This window comes from Pseudorca crassidens, chromosome 20 (assembly GCF_039906515.1).
Source record: "Pseudorca crassidens isolate mPseCra1 chromosome 20, mPseCra1.hap1, whole genome shotgun sequence".
Lineage (NCBI taxonomy): Eukaryota > Metazoa > Chordata > Mammalia > Artiodactyla > Delphinidae > Pseudorca > Pseudorca crassidens.
In genome coordinates, this window is record NC_090315.1 from 4,642,231 (window position 1) to 4,662,380 (window position 20,150).

General features: G+C 57.9%; 3 protein-coding genes across 16 annotated transcripts; all 3 read right to left on the reverse strand.

Annotated features, from left to right (window-relative positions):
* Positions 1-62: 62 nt before the first annotated feature.
* CCDC106 (coiled-coil domain containing 106) lies at positions 63-4,599 on the reverse strand. Of its 8 annotated transcripts, none has more exons than XM_067721368.1 (6): positions 4,500-4,599; positions 3,293-3,371; positions 3,041-3,148; positions 2,778-2,954; positions 1,450-1,662; positions 63-938 (listed from the first exon to the last, which is right to left on the reverse strand). In XM_067721368.1, exons 2-6 carry the CDS (start codon positions 3,324-3,326, stop codon positions 622-624), a joined length of 849 nt encoding a protein of 282 aa, XP_067577469.1. In that variant the 5' UTR covers positions 3,327-3,371; positions 4,500-4,599; the 3' UTR covers positions 63-621. The 8 variants fall into 8 exon arrangements, with proteins under 8 accessions (XP_067577469.1, XP_067577472.1, XP_067577470.1 ...); XM_067721371.1 differs by having other exon boundaries at positions 3,041-3,143; positions 4,500-4,598; XM_067721369.1 differs by lacking the exon at positions 4,500-4,599 and adding an exon at positions 4,012-4,151 and having other exon boundaries at positions 3,041-3,143.
* Positions 4,600-6,121: 1,522 nt separating this feature from the next.
* ZNF581 (zinc finger protein 581) lies at positions 6,122-6,715 on the reverse strand. The gene has a single exon (XM_067721381.1). It carries the CDS (start codon positions 6,713-6,715, stop codon positions 6,122-6,124), a length of 594 nt encoding a protein of 197 aa, XP_067577482.1.
* A 1,060-nt stretch (positions 6,716-7,775) lies between these two features.
* Positions 7,776-19,301, reverse strand: ZNF580 (zinc finger protein 580). Of its 7 annotated transcripts, none has more exons than XM_067721378.1 (4): positions 17,802-17,970; positions 13,726-14,911; positions 9,954-10,972; positions 7,776-8,735 (listed from the first exon to the last, which is right to left on the reverse strand). In XM_067721378.1, exon 4 carries the CDS (start codon positions 8,721-8,723, stop codon positions 8,205-8,207), a length of 519 nt encoding a protein of 172 aa, XP_067577479.1. In that variant the 5' UTR covers positions 8,724-8,735; positions 9,954-10,972; positions 13,726-14,911; positions 17,802-17,970; the 3' UTR covers positions 7,776-8,204. The 7 variants fall into 7 exon arrangements, with proteins under 7 accessions (XP_067577479.1, XP_067577477.1, XP_067577481.1 ...); XM_067721374.1 differs by lacking the exon at positions 7,776-8,735 and having other exon boundaries at positions 9,955-10,972; positions 13,995-14,096; positions 14,684-14,911; positions 17,802-19,301; XM_067721373.1 differs by lacking the exon at positions 7,776-8,735 and having other exon boundaries at positions 9,955-10,972; positions 13,986-14,096; positions 14,684-14,911; positions 17,802-18,566.
* Between the last annotated feature and the right edge of the window lie 849 nt (positions 19,302-20,150).

Here is a 20,150-nt window from a genome sequence, read left to right on the forward strand (position 1 = left end):
CCGTCACCGTCTTCGCGGCAACGGCCACCCCCTCCCAGGAAAAGGCCGGGGCCCAGTTTATTCCAAATTTTATCATCTCTTTTTAATTTAAATTCACTTAATAATTATCTGTTTCACGTGGACTCGAGGCGGTCCCGGAACGCGGTTTGGGAGCTCCTTGCAGGGCGGGCAGGTGGGCCAGCCTCTCCTTGGGGCTGGGGGCGGCAACGGGGTATGTACAGTGCCCTCGCCTCGCAGTCCCGCAGTTTTCCCAGGAGCAAGGGCCGGGTGACGGCAGGACGGTGCCGCTCAGGTGGGAGGGGGTGCCAGTGTTTAGGAAAGGGCAGAAACCGGCCCCTGGACAGTAGTTCTTGGACCGCCCCCACCCCAGGGAATGCGGAGGACGGGGAGGATGCTAAGAATGAGAGAGGCAAAGGAGCAGATCTATATACAAGGGACCCGGGAAGGGGGTGGCGGTCCGCAGGAGGGGAGGGAGAGAGGCACGCGCAGAAACAGGCCACCCATCCGCCCCCATGCCCTCGTGAGGGCCCACCACTCCTACACACGCTTGACCAATGCCGGGAGGGCGGAGGGGGAGGGAAAGAGGGGCCGGGGGCGTGTCCCGGGCCAGGTGGGGCGGAATCACCGCTTGAAGCGGTAAGTGATGGGAAGCAGCAGCTTGCTCTTCTTGAGGGCCTGCACCTTCTTGAGGGTCTCATCGTCCAGGGCCAGGAAGCAGCGGCGCGAGTACTCGAGCAGACGCTCCTTGGAGGGGTCGAACTCGCCCACCTCCGCCAGCTTCTCGGGGGCCACGATGAGCAACTCCGCGATGGGCGTGGTCAGCGCCACCGTGTTGCGGTCCACTCGGTGGTGCTCGAAGGCTCGAGACATGCTCTTCAGCTTCTGGAAGGTGCCCAGGATCTTCTTGTAGCGGCAGAGCACACCGTCGGCGTCCTTCACTGCAGGGCCGAGGGGAGAGAGCGAGAGAGAGGCATTGGGGGGGGGGGGCAGAGAGAGGAAGTGGGAAGGGGAGGCCAGAAAATCAGGAGAACAAAACAGAGAACGAGGAAAAGCAGTGAGAGTTACAAGAGGCGGAAGAAATGTAGACAGAAGTCGGACCAGAGGAAAATCAGAGAAGGCAAGCCCAGGGAGGGGGATGAAGAGGAAAAATGAAGGAGGGAGTGGGTTCAAGGGTGGAGTTCAGCCCACCTGGGCCATCGCCCCCTCCCCTGTTACTGACAGGAGCCCAAGGCTCAGGAAGGTCAAGCCCCAGGCGGCGGTGAGGGTGGACACAGATTTAAGGATTGTAAACCAGGACCACACGTGGAGGCCGGGACAGACAACCAGGTCTGGTCTCTTTGCTGATGGGGAGACCAAGGCTTGGGGGGACAAGGGGGAGCTCCTTGGAGGTCACACAGCAAGTCCCCAGCCCAGAGCCCCAGAGCCCCCCACCCCCTGTGCTTCGCTTACCCCGCTGCCTCTCTCGGGCCTTGGGCTTCCCGAAGCGCCTCCGGCCAGTGCCCCCTTTCTGCTTCTGCCTCTTCTTCTCCCCGTTACTGCCTTGTGCAGATGCTCCGCTGAGTGAGGAGGCAGCCGACTCGGGGTCTGAGGCTTCGCCCCCAGCCCCGCCTCTGCCGTCCCCCTCAGCCCTCCGGGGCCCAGGCTTCAGCCGGCAGTGGTCCTCTGGAGAGGTGAGAGGAGACACGCGCATGCGTGAACTTCACGAACAGGAGGGAGGGAGGAGGAGTCGGCCAGGTGGGGACCGACAGCACTGTCACACAGGTCCCCAGGAAGGGGTCCCCAAGGAGGGAACAGGCAGGAAGTGCACTGTAGATGCTGAAGTTCCACAAGCAGCTGGGATTTGGGGACAGAGATCCCAAGTCTCTGTGGGGTGGGGCATGGGCTGAGGATGCTCCTCAACTCGGTGGCAAGAGGTCTGGGGGAGGGGCCCAGTGGACCAAGAGAGTCCCGGGGACCTCGAGACAGTCTTTGACTTTGTGGGGTTCCCACGGTGGAGGAGGGGTGTTCTGGGGACCCAGTGAGGCCTCTATAAGCGGGGAGGCAGGCAAAGCCTGGGTAGGGGTGGGAGTGCAGACCCGGAGGGAAACCTTAGTCTCTGGGTCTAGTCCGCTGGGAAGGGCAGGCGGGCGCCCACCCTCACCCAGACAGAGGAAGCAGCGGGGGTTCTTCCCGGCAGGGCCCTCCGAAGGGTGGGTTTGGAGGTCCAGTGTTGGGGTTCCCACCGAGGAAATCCAGAAGCCCCTGGGCCTGACCATCCTTGGTAGGTTCCCGTCAGTGTGGGTGGATGGTGGGAGGCCCCAGCAACCCAGGCTAGAGGTGGCTCAAGAGCAGAGGGGGCCTCAGTAAAGTAGGTGTTGAAAAAACACAGGCCCTTTGCCCAGACTTTCAGCTGACTTCACAGAGAGGGAAGCGGAAGCTTTTGAGGGAGCCAGCCAGGGGCTGAACGGCAGGAAGGGGAGAGGACAGTCTGGATCCACCAAAACACAGCTAAAGATTTGGCAGAGACAAGCCCTATAAGGGAAGGGAATGGGGCAGTGTTCAGAATACATGGACCAGCAGGGCACAGTGTCCTGTCCAGCAGCAGAAGGACTCAAGCAGGAAGGAAGCTGGGCTTGAAGCCCCGGACATGGCCACAGGTGCAAGGAGCGGGCAAAATGACAGGTCCCCCTGAGCCGCCAGAGGATGAGTGTGGGTGAGAACGGTCCTGTGTCCCTGAGGAGGGCCGAGCTGGGTGCCGGGGCCCAGGAGTGAGATGGGGAGGGGACTGGCGGCCTCACCTGCATCCATGCGGGCAGAGGAGATGAACTTGTCCAGCTGACACCGCAAGAAGTCCCTCTCCTCCTCCAGGTCCTCAATGCGCTTCTGCAGCCATGAGTTCCTCTCCAGGGCCATGTGCAGCTGGGCCCTAACACTGTTCATCAGGGCCACAGTCGGGGACGCAGCCCCCGGAGGCTCTAGGGACAGCAGAGGACCCTGGTCGACCCCAGGCCTCAGGGCCCTGCACCCCTGCCTGACTCAAGTCCCCTTTCAACCAACTCACCCTCGAAGTTTCCCTGAGAGGGGCTCAGACTGTAAAAGATCTGTGGGTCTAGGTGGGGCGTCTCGTCGAAGGGGATGGAAATCTCGAAGGCCTCATTGTCCTTCTTCACTGGAAAAAAGAGGCCGGGGTCACCCCAGGGAAGTCCCAAGGAGCCTCGGACCAGCCCCCAACCACGCAGCCCTGGAGAGGAAAGGGCAGGGACAACGGGCAGCAGCTGTGGGACCAAGGGTGGAGCAAGGTCCAGTTCCTCACCTGTCCTCCTCCGGCTAATGTTTCGCTCATTCATGGTGCGGCCTCCTGCGGACCCCAGCAGCTGAGAGCCTCAGGGGCACTGGACAGAAACAGCAGCCACAGATGAAGGAACACAGACGGACTCCTCGGGGACATCCCGGGGGAGCTGGGGCTCACGACTGCGGGAGGGCGTGCTGAGGGCCGGGACTCCTGGGTCTGATGGAGGAGGGGACCCAGACCCCTCAAGACTGAGGGAGGACCCCTGGGGTTACAAACTCCTAGACTCTAGAGAACGAGGGTGCTGGAAGAAGAAGGACCAGTGGGGTCGACAGAGCAGGCACATCCTGGCCGAAATAGGACAGAACCTCATTACAGGTCGCCTCGGGGCCAAAGAAGTGAAAGGTGCGGGGGAGGGAGAGTGTGCCCCCAACTTCCAGGCGCAGGGTGGGGGCCCAAGCCACGAGCCGCGCCTCCCCACCCCCGGTCACCCCACGCACTCGCGTGGGCGATCAAGGCGATCGCCCGTTGGGGAGCTGGGCGCGTGCGCAGTGCGGGGGAAGGTCGTGAGTGGGGATGCGCCCCCGCCCCCGCCCTTTGTCCCGCGGGTGGGAGGGGGAGCGACGGTGGCAAGTGGTCTCAGCGGGGGATGCACCTGGCCTCAGGTGCCGACGCGGCCACCACCGCCCCCACGGCCCGCAGGTGCCCGGGGTCGGACTGGCCGGGGCCCCACGCTCACCCACCCGCGCGCGGAATCCGGCCCGAGGACCGACGGCAGCGGCGGCGGCGGCGCCCATGCCCGGCGCCGGGGAGCGTCTGCAAAGAATAACGGGGAGCGGAGGGAAGCGACCGCACACCCGCGGGCAGGGCGGCAGAGGCGGCGAGTCTCGGAGCCGGGCGATGGGAAAGGCAGGGACGCCAGGACCGCCCGATGCGCCAGTTGGCGTGCCTCCTCCAGGAGTCCCCGGCCCCAGATGAGGCCGGCCGTTTGCGGCGGAGGCCGGGGCCGCACTTGCGCGATGGCCCCTTGCAGCGCACCCCCCGCCCTTGGCGAAGCCTGGGCAGGGAACGTCACGAATTTCCCAAATCCTGGAGAGCTGGCAGCTCCGGGGGTCCCCAGGGGTGGGGGAGTGGGGGGCGACGGCGCGCCGAGTCCGGCCCGGGAGAGGCGGGGAAATATAGGAAACAGCCGGGAAAGTTGAAGTACAGGGAGGATCCCCTTAAGAGATACCCTGGGAACTGGCCGGTGCGGACCCCTGCAACCCGCTCTGCTCCTTCGCTCCTTCATCTCCCACTGGGCTTCAGCACAGCCAGACCCCAGGGTTCCCAGGATCATGGGGTAGGGAGAGTTACTCCTCCCCGAAAATAAAGGCCTAGAAACCACTCCCCACCCCTGCATCATCACCCCCGTGTTGTTAAGAGCTGGCTTTGGAACATTCAGACCTAGATTCCAGTCCTGGCCGCTCCTTCACTGCCTCAGTCTACCTGTAAAGTGGGGAGATTATAATCCCTTTTAGGTTTGTTGTGGGTATATAGGATGATATGACACGCAGAACGCTCAACTCAGCGCCTGACCGCAGTGAGAGCTCAAGACAGGGCACTGTTACTGTTATCTGAAGTTAGATGGTGGGAAGCTCTTTCCCTCTCTGGGAAGTAGAGACAATTTTTTCCTCCACCCAAAAAGAGGTCGGAAGAAGAAATGAGGCCCAGCACAGTGCCTGGCACAAATCCGACACACAAGGAAAATTCATTGAGAAGGCAGATGTTTATTCAGCTTCTGGCCCAGCTCCACCTGCCTCTCCTCCCATTCTCAGGTAGCTTCCATGCTCTGGAATTTCTGCCAGCCCTTATGAGAGTCGTGCTTTAACCCTGCAGCGGGAGAACCTAAATGTCTGTGCCACCTAGAAAGTGTCACTCTCCCCTCCTACCCACTTCACACTACGGATAAATTGCAGCCTCAGTCAAAACGTCCAGGGGGAGGCACCTGCCCTAGATCGGTGTTTTTCAAACTACAGGTTCATGCGCAGATAATATGGTAGAATGAAATCTGGAATTGGCAGTCTTAAAAAAAAAAAAAAAGTAGATGGAAAAAAACAGAGATCTGCACATGGCAGAGGTAACTACTGTTAAACCTTTGTTTTGCATATATTGTGTATCTATACGGCGTTGCCATATAAAATGTTTCTTACAATGGATCGTGGTTTAAAAAAAAAAAAGAAATATTTAAAAACATTCGGCCTATATGACACAGGCGGTCAGGAGCCAAGCTAGGGCGAACCCCAGTGCAGGCCAACCTTCCCAGGCAAGCCAAGGTCCAAGTGGGCCAGGCACTTGCTCAGTCTCTGTGCTAGACAGTCGGCAGAGACACGGTCCCCCAAAACCTCACACGCTCAAAGTGGAACCTGTGTTTAGTGAGTGTCCAGTCTCAGACCCTGGCTGGGGAGTGGGAAGCAGGTCTGGGGCCCCTTCCCCCAGCATCGCAGGGGGGCCTCAGCAAGATGCTGCAGATTCCTGATGGCCCCCAACCATGGGTTTCCAGGCCCGAGAATTTCAACACACAGCACTCTGCTCCCTACCCCTCCAGTCAGGGCTCAGCCGTGGACTCGCTGATGTCTCTGAGGTTAGAGGACTCCACTCTGTAAACGTGAGGTCTTTTTCCCATCCTTATCTCCAAAACACTGAGGACCCGAAGATTACTCCTCAAGGCAGGGCTCAGCCTCCCCACGGGGGGGTCCTGTGTTTGTGTCCAGGGCCCCCGCAGCCCAGCCTCTGGCGCTCCCGGCTGTCTGAGGGCGGCGGGAGTCCACGCTCCCCACAGAATCCCATGGTACCTGAGGTACCCTGCAGCCTGGCTCAGGGATGCTTCCACCGAGCGTGCTTCTGCAGCGTGTTCTGCTCCATAAATCGGCGTGGACAGTGCGGGCACTGGTAGGGGCGCTCCCCGGAGTGGACCCGGCTGTGCTGGGCCAGCTCGCCCGCCTCTCGGAAGCGGCGAGGGCAGAGCGGGCAGCCGTGGGGCCGCCCGCCACCTGCCCGGTGAATGGAATGGTGCCGCGCCAGGTGGCTGGCCCGCTTGAATGCCTTCCCGCAGGTATCACACTCAAAGGGCTTGACCTCCGAGTGGGTGATGCTGTGTCGCTGAAGGTAAGACATGTACTCGAAGACCCGGGAGCACACTGGGCAGCTGTAGCACTTTTTCTGAGCCGAAGCCCCATCGGGTCCGGACTCTCTCTGAGACTCCTCGTCCACCAGCACGGTGTACGGGACGCCCTGGGTGTCTATGAGCAGGTAGTGGTTGGGCCTCGAAGGGGACGAAGTCTGGGGACATCCTGTGGAAGAGGAAGGTCCGGGTTCTGGGGACCCGCCTGTCCGAGGGGGAGGCGCCTCCATGGCCTCAGCGGAGGGAAGCGCCAGGGGCTGGGGGCAGGGGGACGGCAGCACCAGCATCCGGAGGGGTGACTGAGGCCTGGTGGAGGGGAGAGAGGATGAGAAGGTTACAGTAGAGGAGGGAAGCTCAGCCCCACGGGCTCTGTTCTCCCCTCTCTATGTAACCTACTCAGGAATTCTGCAACCCCCATCCCCCATCTCCTCTCCAGTCCTTCGGCCCTGAACTCTGTGACCCTCTGTAAGGCTCCTACGCACCCCCTCCTTGAAAAACCTCTCCGATTCTGTTCCACCACCGACTGTACGCACAGGCTCTCTTTATCTTTCCGCTTTGTGCCCCCGCTCAGGTCACAGGTTGCCCGCAGGCCCCACCTAATAGACTTACAGGCCTCTCCCTTGTCCACGCCACTGATCCCAGTCTGGGTGTCAGTCCATACTACATATTCCACCAAGAAGCATTTCCTACCCCCTCTATATGCACTCAGGCCTTCTCAAATGGGCTGTCACGTTGGGAACTCCATGTCCTAACCTGCCCACCTCCCCTTGCCCCGCTACCTGCAGGTTCTCTCCAGTCCGCGCCCATCCACCCCCCAGTCCTGGCAGCGTCCCAGCGCTCTCTAGGGTTCCACCAGCGGCCCGGGCCTTCAGGCCTCTCTACGCAAGTTCTCGGCAGCGCCCCCTCCGAGCCGTCGGAACAGCCCCTCCCCGCCCAGCGCACAGGTACCCACTCACCCGGCCCCGCCCCTCCCTACGGCCCGCTCCGGCTCCCTCCCGCCTCCCGGCCCCCGTACCCGGTGCAGCAGCCTCTCGGGTCCGGGCGACTCCGGAACGGCCCCGGGCTACTCCCGTGGTTGCAGATGGCGGCGGGTCGGTGGCCTCAGGGTATCCCCCAAGAGCTGGCGGCACCGGGTAAGGGGAGAGAAGACCAGGGTAAAGAGAAGAGGGTCCAGGGGAGGGCGGTGGGGGCGGGGGCGCCTGGGCCATCAGAAAACGGCTCCGGCCAGAAACACAGGCCGAGATGAAGGTTCCCAGGTGCTTATGGTCCGGTTTCCATCCCCCAACCCCGCTGCCTGCTTCACCCCGTACGCCCCACCGCTCCCATACGCAAATAAAAACCCTAAAATGGAGTGCGGAATGTTTATTGAGTAAAGGGTGAGGGCGGTGGGTGGAAATGGGGCGACACAAATAAGCCAGACTCTGCCCGTGCTCTTTTGTCAAATCTTCCACGCAGACAACAGTTCACCACTTCGGGGCTGACAACCAGGGCTCAGAGAGATTACGCCGCTTGCAAAGGCTCACACAGCACAGTTGGGCGGAAACTGGGCTCCGACTGGCTCCCAGGCACTGGGAGGGGCAACGACTTGGTCTACATCACACAGCTAGAGAGGGAGGGAGGGAAGGAATGTTTCTCCCTTTAGATAGTTGGGGAAACTGAGGCCCAGGGTAAGGCAGTAACCTCAGCGGAGTAAGGGAATGTGTGTGGGAGTGACGCTGTGTGGGTCAGACGTGGCGGCCCAGAGAGGGGCCGGGCAGCACAGGCCGGGTCTGGAACTTAGTGGAGGCGCACGTGCTGCGCCAACTCCGCTGCGTCCTGGAAGCGGCGTGGGCAGAGAGGGCAGGTGTGCGGTGGGCCGGCGCGGGCACGGTGCGTGGCACGGTGCCGCGACAGGTGGCTGGAACGCTTGAAGGCCTTGCCGCAGGCGCCGCACGTGAAGGGCTTGAGGTCCGAGTGCGACACGCGGTGGCTCTGCAGCCGCAGAGGGCTGGCAAAGACCCGGGCGCACTCAGGGCAGCTGTAGCCCTTGCGAGGGCCTGGCTCTCCCGTTGGTGCCTCGCGCTGTGGCGGGCCCCGGGGCTCCTCCTCCAACTGCACCGTGTACGTGTAGGGGACCCCGTTGGCGTCGATGAGCAGGTGGCGGCCCAGCCGCGGGGGTCGGGGCCCCGCCGCCGAGGAAGGAGTGGAGGAAGGGCCTTCCGTCTTGGGGAAAGGGGGAGCCTTGGGGGGCGGCGGGTCCATGGTCTCCGGAGAGGAGGACCGAGGGTGGGGTGGCCGCGGCGGCAGCAGGAGCATCTGGAGCGGCAGCTGGGAGCGGCGGAGGGGAGAGAAGTTAAAATCGCCACTTCCTGGGGAGAGTGTACCAATTCTCACTGCTTGTTACCCTCTCTGTACCACTGACCTACCTTCCCTACAAAAAAAGAAACTGCTTCTAGGCCAGATCGCTCTACTTGCATCAAGCAGCTTCAGGGGCTTCTACAACTAAGCTCACCATCTCAGGGCCCCGACCTGCCTTTCCTCCCGGGTCCTCCTCTCATCCCCCAGCTGGACCAGAGGGCTTCACCCAGCCACTTCCCTCCTCCTCCACCCCCAAAGCCAATCAATTTCCAACTCTATTTCCCCCTTTACATCTTCATAGCCTCTTTCATGTCACGCCAGGGCTCTTGCCTCCAGAATTTCTCTAATGGGTCGCTTCCTCTTCTTCCCAGCCCCAGCTCAGGTTGCATCCTCTCCCCCCAGGACCACCGCAGCAGCCTTTCTTTGGCCTCCAGACCCTCCTAGATCTCCATCCCCACTAGGTTCCCTGGAAGGCCTCCCATCTCTGGATACAGCTGTAGCCTCTCTTAATTTCCTCTCTAGGTACATCCCCGGAGCCCCACTAACCCAATTCCCCACTTTTCACCCAGGGCTCCTCTATCCTGTTCCTACATTTAGCACCTTAAGGTTTCAACATCCTCTCCCATTACCTAACCTGTCCTCGAAATTTCAGGTATGCCTACCTAGGACGCCTCAACTGCCGGCCTTCTACGTAGCCCACGGCCCATGAACTTTGCCACCTGCTACATCTCCACCCAAGGGTCCCTCTCTCTCCCCAGCCCCTAGGTATAAGCCACTGACATCTTTGCTGTTCCTCTCTATACCCCTCGGGGCCTCCTCTCACTCCCCGTGACACACACCAGGGCCCCCGAGTCCCTCTCCCAAGCCCCCTTCTCCCTCTCTTCTGCATGCATCTGGCATCTTTATGTCCCCATTCCTATCCCTGCTGTACCAGCACAGCGCCTCCACCCCGCTTCTCTGCTCCGCTTCCTTCTGTAACCCCAGGGCCCCTGTGTCCCCCTTTCCACTACGCCCCCAGGAACCCCTCGCTCCCGCACTCCCTCCTGCCTGTCCCCCGAGCCCCGGCTCCTTCTCCGCCGTGCCCCAGCCCCACCCCCCACCCCCGTTATCACCAGCCCCCTCCCCCAGCCCTGCCCGGCCTCACGCCGTCCCGGAGCCAGGCTCCTCCCTCCATCCCGGCCCCCGTACCCGGTACAGTGGCTTCTCGGGTCCGGAGGAGCAAGCCGAGGTCCCGAGCGGCCCGGGCTTCCCCTCGCGAGTGCCGGCGGCGGCGGGACCGAGGCTTGGGGGAGCTCCGGGCCGGCGGCGCCGGGGACGCGGGCGCGGGGGGCGCGGGGGCGCGAGGGGCGGCGGCGTCCCTGGGAAAGGGCGCCGACCGGAAACGCGCGCGCCGCAAGGAAGGTTCCGCCGTCCCAGAGCCAGCCGCTCTGACGGCCCGCTTTTTTTGAGTATCTAGGGATCGCGAGAAAGGAGAGGGGCCGAGCGCGCGGGAACCACACAGCCCGCCCCCTGCCCCCCGCTCCCTTCCCATCCCCTTCGGGGACAGTTCATTCTCTGGGACAGAGACTGATTAGTAGACGAGACTAGGCGAGGCTGTCTTTGCCCTAAGACCCACAAGGAACGGACGCGCCCAATCCGTCCTCTTCCCACTGGCCGACCCGCCTGCATCCCCTTCCAAACGAGGCAGAGAGCGGGAAGAGGGAAGTTTCTGTCGGCTGGGCAAATGGGGAGACCGAGGTGCAGACAGGGCCAAACCTTGCCAGATGCAGAGGTGGGCAAGAGTGGCTCTTCCCATCGAGGAAGGGGGAGACTGAGGCACAAGGAGCAGCAGCGACAGTGTCTGGGTGGTGTCGGCACAAAGCGCGGTGGGCCCGATGCTCCCGCGCGCAGAGACGAAACCGAGGTCCGGCGGCCGCGTCCTGGTGCAGGAGCGCGTTGACCAGACAGAGGCAGGGCAGCCAGGCCAGATCCGGAACCTAGTGCGGCGGTCGGCGCCAGGCCGCGCCAGGTGGCCGGAGCGCTGGAAGGCCTGGGGCAGGCGGCGCACGCGGAAGGTTGGAACGTCGAGTGCAGCGCCGGGGAGCGCCCGCAGCTCGTCCTCCAGCTGCGCGGTGAACTAGTAGCGAATGCTGCGCGTGTCCACGAGCAGGTCGTGGCGCGGGGGGAACCAGAGGGGGGCGGCCGCTGCAGCTGGGGAGGGGAGGCAGCTGGGGGCACAGAAGGGAGAGAACTGGCGTTACGGTCGCGCCCACACCAAGGACCCCGGCTTGGCCAGAGATGCGTCCGAGAAAGCTGCCGAAAAGAACTTTCTGGGATGATGAAAAAGTTCTATGATCTGCGCGTTGTCCACTGGGACAGCCACTAGCCGCGTGAAGCTATTGCTCATTAGAAACGTGGCTAGGGCTTGAGGACCTGAATTTTAAATGGTATTTCATTTCTCTTAATTTAAATCTAAATAGCCACAGGTGGCTAACCGCTGCCCACCTTACGGTACAGCTCCTAAGCCACCCTCAACCAGTTGCAAACTGGAGACCCGCCGGCCAGAGAGGGCACAGTTATATTTGGTTTGGATCACAGATATGTCCTAATGTTTTACTGGGCAATATTTAAAAAGCCAGAAGATGCACACACACATTGCCAGCTATAGAAAAAAGTCTCTAGATGAGGCGATTAAGCATTCTCAGAAAACCTTCAAGAAACCTCCAGTGAACCAACAACTGTGATCTTAGGCTTCAATTAAAGAGCCTCCAGAACTGTGCTGTCCTAAAGGGCAGCCACCGGCCACAGATAGCTCTTAAGCGTTTGGCATGTGTCCGGTCTGAACTGAGATGTGTCATAAATGCAAGACACCTAAAAGATTCTGAAGACTGAGTATGAAAAGAGTGTAAAGTATCTCATGAATGACTTCTCTGTTGATAACATTTAGAAATGATGCTCTGGGTCTACTGACTGGTTAAGTATGTTATTAAATTAATTTCAGCTGTTCCTCTTCACTTTTTAAAGCATGGCTCTCTACCGGAAACTGTTGTCCTAGAGGTTCTTCCTCTTTTGTAATTTTATGGGGTGGGGGGCAGTAGGGAGAGTGGAAACTGGTGAACTGGAAGGGTGTGCGCGGTTTAAAGGGGTAATTACACCTTCTGTCTGCACCAGGCTTCTCAACTTTGGCACTACTGACATTTGGGGGCTGGATCATTCTTTGTTGTGGGGGGCTGTCCTGTGCACTGCAGGACATGGAGCAGCGTCCCTGGCCTCCACGCTTCAGATGCCAGGAGCACCGTCTCTCACCCCTCAATCTCACTGCCCCCTAGCTGTGACAAGAGACTTGGCCAAATGTCCCCCAGGGGGCAGCATAGATCCTGGGCTCCACACACAACTACCACAGGAGTCTCCCACCCAGATCCCTTGCTTGAGTTTCAGACCCATGAAACTTGCTTTGTCCATGAGAGCCACGCCCAGCCCAGCCCAGCCCAGCCCAGCCCACCCCGAACTCTGGAAATAATGACAAGGACCAACGTTTATTGGGCCCTTCCTATGGTGCCAGCCATCGCTAAATGCACTGAACCCTCAGAGCAGACCCAGGAGGGAGGTGCCATGCGGATGCCTATTTTATAGATGAAAAAACAGGAGCTCCGAGAGGTCACACATCCGCTGGACAGCACGTGCTTCTAACTGACCAAGTCAGAGCTCATGGCCACTGTCTGCAAGCACCTCATGCTTCTCCCCAACCCACTGCCGCCACCGGCCCAGCTCACCATGACAGCCTCCCCACCGCAACCCCCCCCCCGTCCCTTCTCTCTATGGCAACACTGCAGCAGTATAATTACGCTAACCCACAGAATCATGTCATCACCTGACCTAAAACCCTCCTTGCTGCACTTGGAATAAAACTCAGCCAGCCCACCTGGCCTACTTCCAGGGCCTTGTGTTTGCTGTTCTGCCCTCTGGAATACTCCTCCCAGCCCCTCACAAGGACACACCCTTTCTGGCCATTCAGGTCTCAACTCGAGTAATCCTTCGTCACTGAAGCGGCTGCTGGTTGTGTCAGAGCTCAAGCTGGTGAGCAGGTGAGGCCCCGCTCCGTCTGGTCAGGCCATTCCCTCCGCATCTCGTACTGCAGTCCGTAGTGGTCTTGCTCGTTTTTGGATTTGCTACTTTACTGCCTGCTTTTCCAGCTCTGTCCTAGGCAACATTCTACCCTCAGAACCTAGTAAAGGTCTGGGGAGAGGGTAGGGGCTCGGTTCAGTATTGGCTGAATGAATGAATTCAGTCACCCCGTCCAAAGGTAAAGCATCTCTCCCCACCAACGCAAAAAGCCTCGCTTATCTCCTGGGACAGGAGCATAATGAAGCCCCACACCCACACCAGTCTGAAGCTCTAACATCCTCATCCCGCCCCCCCCTTCTACACTCCCCAAAGCCAGAAGGCACCAAGTTCTGTCCCTCCCTCATCCTGAATGTTCCCCTCTGCTCCCCAAGCCCCAGCTCTGGCCCCTCCTTCCTGCGCAGGGCCCCTGCACCAGCCTTCTCCCTGCTATCTTGGCCCCCAGTACTGCCCCCGCCCTCCTTGACACTCTTCTCACAGCTGTCTCATATGTAACCTCTGCACAAAATCTTGTCACGGCCCCCATGACCCTCAGGACCAAGTCCCCACGTTCCTCAGCCTGGGATTTGAAGCCCTTCATGAGGTGGCCCAGCCAATCCACCTCATCCCAGCCCCACATGGCATCTCACGGTCCCCTAATGGGACCTAGGGACGTGGCCCTAGGAAAGCACTCCAGCCAATAACTCACACCGCAGAGGAAAGGCTCCCACCTCACTTGTGTTCCAGCCCTACCCCTGCAATTAAAAAAGAATCAAAACTAACTAACGTTATCTGCACCTGTCTCAGCAGGCCCGAGTTGCTATAAAGAAGTGATGGAGCAGTTGGCGCTACCTTCGTATTAGGTGAGTTTGCAGCTCACCTGATAAGGATGTTTCATTCTATCCCATCTTACAGATTGGGAAACTGAGTTCCAGAATGGGATGGTGATCTATCTCAGGCTATAAACAGAGGCTGTGGCACAGTCAGGGATTCAGCAAGAGACTCCTGCATCTCACCCCTGGCCAGGATGGCTGGGAAACACAAGCCATTCCCTATTTCAGGATGAGGAAACTGAGGCCCAGAGAGGCAGCCTCAGGTCACACAGCAAGTAAACAGTGAGGCCAAAACCCCAGCCTCTACCTTCTGTACCAGAAACAAGAGATTCTATGGAGCCCCTGCAGTCTCTCCATGGTCCAGGAAATTCCTTCCAGCCAAGTGGTCCAGAACGTGCTGCGCCTGCTGCCCGGCATCCTGAAAACGCCAGAACACAGCGGGCAGGTGTGAGCCCGACCCAACCGGAGCTGGCGTATGAAGCGATACCTCGCCGGGGCGCTTGAAGGCCTTGCCGCAGACGAAGGGCCGGAGTTCTGAGTGGGAGATGCTGTAGCTCCTGCGGTGCGGGCAGCTCTTGAAGACCTGAAAACACTGGGGACAACTGAAGCCTTGCGGAGCGGGGTGGGGGGGGTGTTGGGCTCCAGCCAGGGGGCCTCCTCCGTGTGCATGTATAGGGAACACCATTCCCGTCAGGGAGCAGGTGACGGCCCCTGAGAGGCGGGCTGAGGCCGCGGGATGGGGATGGCGGGGGTGGAGGAAGAGGAGGGGGCCGGCTTAGGGGCGGGGACCACCCTAGGGAGGGAGAGGCCCATGGCCTCCAGAGAGATTCAGGGTCAAGGCACACTTTGGGAGGCTGAGGGGAGGACAGACGGGCGAGTAGATGAAGTTCTTTCTCCGGAATTCACCAGCTCAAAGCCTCTCCATCCCGCGCCCGCGAGTCTAAGCGAGTGACCCAGCGGACGCACCGCTCGGGCCTCTCCGGTCGCCCGGAGCTCAGCGCCTACCTCCCGGCGCCGGCTCGCGGTGCGGAGGTCTCTCGGGTCCGAGCGCGGTGGGAAGCGGCTCGAGGGGCGGCCCCAGGAGGTCCGCCGCGCGGGGTGGTGGACTCGGAGAGCCCGGAGACGGCTCCCACTCCTACCTCCGTCTCGGCCAGACGCGGCCCCAGAAATCCGCCCCGGCGGGAAACAAACACCCGCGAACAATGGTTCCGGGTGTCTGCCCGCCTGACTTCTCTGCAATAAGGCGGAGAAAAGCCAATATAAAGTCATTGGCGACGTGGTAGATACAGAGGGAGGGAAGACAAAAGGGATGGCTTTTTGTCCGAAAAGTTGTGACTTTTCTTTAAAAGTCACTTTATCTATGGTTTCCCTGGCCGTCCAGTGGTTAAGACTCAGCCTTCCAATGGAGGGGGTGCGGGTTTGAGTTGGATCCCTGGTCTGGGAGCTAGGATCCCACATGACCGGCAGCCATAAAACCAAAACATAAACAACAGAAGCAATACTGTAACAAACTCAATAAAGACTTTAAAAAAAGAAGTTCCACATTAAACAAAAAAAGTCACTTTATCCTTCTGGGCTGGAGAAGAAACTAGTCGTCCTAAAATAAGAAATACTTTCTTCAATAGGAAAGAAAATAGACCGTCTACCTACAAATAGGAACCGAAACCAGAAAGGGCTAGTGACTGGTCGGCTGCTACACAGCAAAGACAAAGAGCCACAATTATTCAGCCGGTGGGACAGCTGAGGAAACCCAGGCCTTGTGATTTAATGTGTTACATGGCAAGAAAATGGAGTCAGGTATCATTCTCTGTGTTGGTGGTAAAACCAAGGCCAGAGAGGGCTAGTCACCGGCCCTGGGTCACACAGCTAGTCGGGGCTGGCTTGTATGATGCCAGTCCCTCCACAGGGCTGGAGTGGTGGAGGGAAGTGACACCCGGGTCTGGAGAACACCTGAACTCCTGGCCTCAGTCTCCACAGCCAGCCAGGAAGTCCTGCCCTGATGAATACACCAGGATGCATTGGGCCACCCCCTGGAAAGTGGTCAACCCACCCCAGGTGGGTTAGCCGGTGCTGGCTGCGGTGGCTGGAGCACTTGAATGCCTTCCCACAGGGGCCACACACTTAGGGGCAGAGTGCCGAGTGCAGGACACGATGCTACCTGAGGTAAAACAGGCTCTTACACGTTTGTAAGCACATGGGGCAGAAGTGTGATGGGAGCTGGCCCATCTCTTTTTGCATCACCCTGAGCTGCTTCCTCAAGCCACAGAAGGATGTGTGTGGTGATCAATAAGTGACCACTTGAGCTTGCGAGCACAGGTGAGGACAAAATAGGTGACTGAGTTTGAGATGCGTCCCGGGACATTCCCAGTTTTAAAACTGAGAGGAAGAAACAAAGAAGAACCAGACAAGAACACAGATGTCTCAGCAGATTTGGCAAATTGCTACCATCTGGCCGCTGACAGGGAGGAGAGAATTCATCCCTAGTTTTTAAATGGGTTATTGAGGCCAGAGAGTGAACCCACCAGTCACAAAGCCCACACGGTGCAGTTAAAACTCAGGGTCCCTGCCTCTTGGGTAAGGCTAAAGGGGAAAAGGAGACCAGTAATGGCCCTGGGAGGTGAGGGCATCTTTCTTGCTACTTTCTCCTGCTTCCCCTGCCACCCATAGACTTGCAGCACACCCCAAGGCTGGAGATCATTCAGTCTTAACAAGAATAGCCCAGAAAAGGGTGTTGTCTTGCCCACTAGAGATGCCACGGTCTAGCTCTGCAACCGTCATCTCTCAAGCTGGACGCTGGCAACTTGGGAAAGATTCCCAGCACGTGGCTCCCCAAAGGCATCAGTTTTGTGCCCATATTAGGAGGAGACTCAGTCTGCCCTAATACACCAGGACATGCTGAGCCAGGTCCCTGGCAAGCCTGAGCAGCCGGGGGCAGAAGGAGCAGGTACAGGGAGCCCAGTAGATGAGCTGAGGCTGGCAAAGACTGCTGGGGCATTGGAAGGCCTTGCCACAAGTCTCAGAGATGAAGCCCCAGATGACCGGACGTGAGAGGCCATAGGCCTTGAGACAGACAGCATTCTGGAAGCCCTGTAGGCACTCGGGACAGCTGTACGCTGGGCAAAACTTCGTGCTTGTCATTGGGCTTCTCCACTCGCACTGTGTGTGTGTAGGTGTATTGTATGCCCATCTGGCCAGAGGCTGAAGGCCCAGAGAAAGAGGAGGAGGAAGGGCCAACTTGTGGCTTGTGGGAGGAGCACCTGACTGGGGCGGGGGAACCCACAGTTGATGAGGAAAATGTCATGGTCATCCTTTTTTTTTGCGGGGGGGGCACGTTGCGCAGCATGCGGAATCTTATTTCCCTGACCAGGGATCGAACCTGCGCCCCCTGCAGTGGAAGCACGGAGTCTTAACCACTGGACCGCCGGGGAAGTCCCAGTCATGGTCATCCTTGAATCAGAGGAGAAGCTAAAGGAAGGAAAAACTGCATTGACTGAAGGTGCAGAGAGGTAAGCTAAGGGTTGAGATGACCAGAGAACCTCTCTGCATCCCCCAATCTTTGCTTACCTACGTCATCCTCCACCCCCTACTCCTCAAACCCCTCATCTCTCCAAGGGGCTGGGGGACTTTTCATGGGCCTCTCTCCATGTGCCCAAACCCTAGACTTTCTAACTTTACCACATCTCCATGCTCCTGGGATTTGCACAGGACTCTTGCATCTATCAATCGATTCCTATGATGTGCACTCAGAGTCGTCTCACACGCCCCCAGAATCTGTGGGACCCATGCTTTACCATATTGCCCTCCGTCTCCTCTTTCAAACCCCTTGTGGGCAGGGTGTCCTTTTCCTTTGTCTCCATTCCTCCCCATCAGGGTATCACTCTTCTCTTCTAGGACCTCCCCCAAACTCTCCGAGTTTCTTTTTCTGCCCAGATTCAAGATTTCTTCCTTTCATGCTGGTCCTGTGACACCATTAAGTGTTTCCATCCGTCCAGAAAGAAGTCTCTCGCCTCCAGAGTCTGTATTCGACCCACTCCACCTCCATCCTCCCCGCAATGGGTCAGTCGGGTCCGGTCTTACACACACACACACACACACACACACACACACACATACGGCTGCCCACCCGTCCTCGTGCTCCTGGACCCCTCCAGGCATGGCCTTTGCTGTCCGTGAGTTATGAGGAGAGGCCTCCCGAGAGTCTGATCCCGGGATGCAGGAGGCGAAGACAGTAAACCTTCCGGGAGCCCTAAGTGGAGCCGTAGCGCTCCGACCAGCCAGGAGAGGGATGGGGTTCACAAGAAAGCCTTCCGGCCGGAAACACAAACCCTCAAAGGAAGGATTCCAAGTGCCTTCTGTTCCGCTGGCCTGAATCTCTGTCATTCATTCAACAAATATTTGTTTAGTGTCTCCCATACGCCAGCTTCCGGGGATAAAAACATGAACCAACCAGACTGAGGTAGTCCCTGCCTTTCTCTACCTTAGAGGCAACAAATGTTATCTGTATTGCACACCTGCTGCGACAAGGAACTCTCCTAAGCCTCCTGGGGGCGACAGAGACCAAAATATTGAAATGTCTGCCCCCACCTTAGCGCCTGGGAGAAGCAGGTAGGGATGACATTCACGAGACAAGCTCAACGACGGACAGCGTCCCTAAAGAATCTGACTGAGCCCGAGAGGAGCACTTCAAATAAGAAGCTGTCTCAAATTCAGTCCTAGTGCTTCGCACATGAGGAAACTGAGGCCCAGAGAGGTTACGTGAGACGCTGATGGTCCCAGAGCAAGGGGGTACCAGAGCCAGGATTACATCCTAAATTCTAAAGCGGGGAGATCTTTACACTTTCTCATCCCAATATCTTCATTTTGGACTTCCCTGGCGGTCCAGTGGTTAAGACTCCGTGCTTCCCTGGTCGGGGCACTAAGATCCCGCTTGCTGCGCTGTGCAAACAAAAAAGCTCTAATATCTTCATTATGGGGAAATTGTTCTATGGCCCTCGAGAGTTACAGGATTGAAGCTAAAAGAAGTTTAGGGAAAGAGTTGCCTGAGTGTGAAACAGCCCTCAAGGCTAGCTGTAGATGCTGGCAAGGGAAAACCAGAAGGCTGGGCTTCCGAGCTCCCACCCGCAAGGGGCCCTGTAAAGTCATGAAGAGTCCCTTCTGGCCTCAGTACAGACTGTCTAGAAGGATGAGGCATTCCATGCGGATTTCACAGCAAACACCAGATGTTAATGAGGCAGCTTAGAAACAGTAGGGTTCCAATTCTGGTTGAGAGGCTTGTGGGATCTTAGCTCCCCGACCAGGGATTGAACCCAGGTCCAAGGCAGTGAAAGCACCGAGCCCTAACCACTGGTCCACCAGGGAAGTCCCTTCTCCAGGGAAATCTGAAGAACATTGTGTGACACCATTCCCTGTTTGGTGACTCAGTTTCCCCATCTGTCATGGAGAGGCCACCATTCTTTGTTTTTCCTTTTAATTTTATTTTTCTATATCGAGATGTAAGTTATGATGGAAGAAATTTTCATACGTTGAGGTACGGGGAAGTCCTTCTGGCTGATACATGATTTGACTTGAACTTTATGCTAACCAGAACAGCCTGTCTTATGACCTGTCAAATGTACACTGCACAGCTGCGTTAACCATTAAAGAAAAGAACGCATTTAAAATCAAAATGGGGGGAGGGGGTGAACTGGGAGATTGGGATTGACATATATACACCACTATGTCTAAAATAGATAACTAATGAGAACCTACTGTATAGCACAGGGAACACTACTAAATGGTCTGTGGTGACCCAGATGGGAAGGGAATCTAAAAAAGAGTGGATATATGTATATGTATGACTGATTCACTTTGCTGTACAGCAAGAAACTAACACAACATTGTAAAGGAACTATCCTCCAATAAAAATTAATTTAAAAGATAAATAAGTGAAAGGAAAAAAAATCAAAATGGAGTCACTATGGTTCAGGCATCCAAAATGAAGCTGGGTGGCCATTGTAGATGTGGTTTCAGACACGTTCCTGCATCACTGAGAACTTGAATCTTCCGAACTGCATCAGACTCAAGGCCAGCACCAGCCATTCTCAAAACAGTATTTGCTAGTAGTGGCCAGCTGCCACCTTACAGTACATCTCCACTTGGCCTAATCCTATTTCAAGCGCTCAATACCGATGCATGGCTGGTGACTACCATACTGGACAGACAAATCTAGAGGAGGCCAACTAACAAACAGGCAGCTACAATGTAAGGTCATAAGTATAATGACAGGGCACTCCAGGGGGCCAGAAGGGGCTCAGGACCCAACTGGGGGAGGAGTATAGAACTGGAAAGTTTGGGAATTCCCTAGCCGTCCAGTGGTTAGGACTCCACGCTTCCACTGCAAGGGGCATGGGCTCATCGCTGGTCGGGGAACTAAGATCCCGCAAGCTGTGCAGTGCGGCCAAAAAACTAAAAGAAAAATAATTGCAAAGTTTTC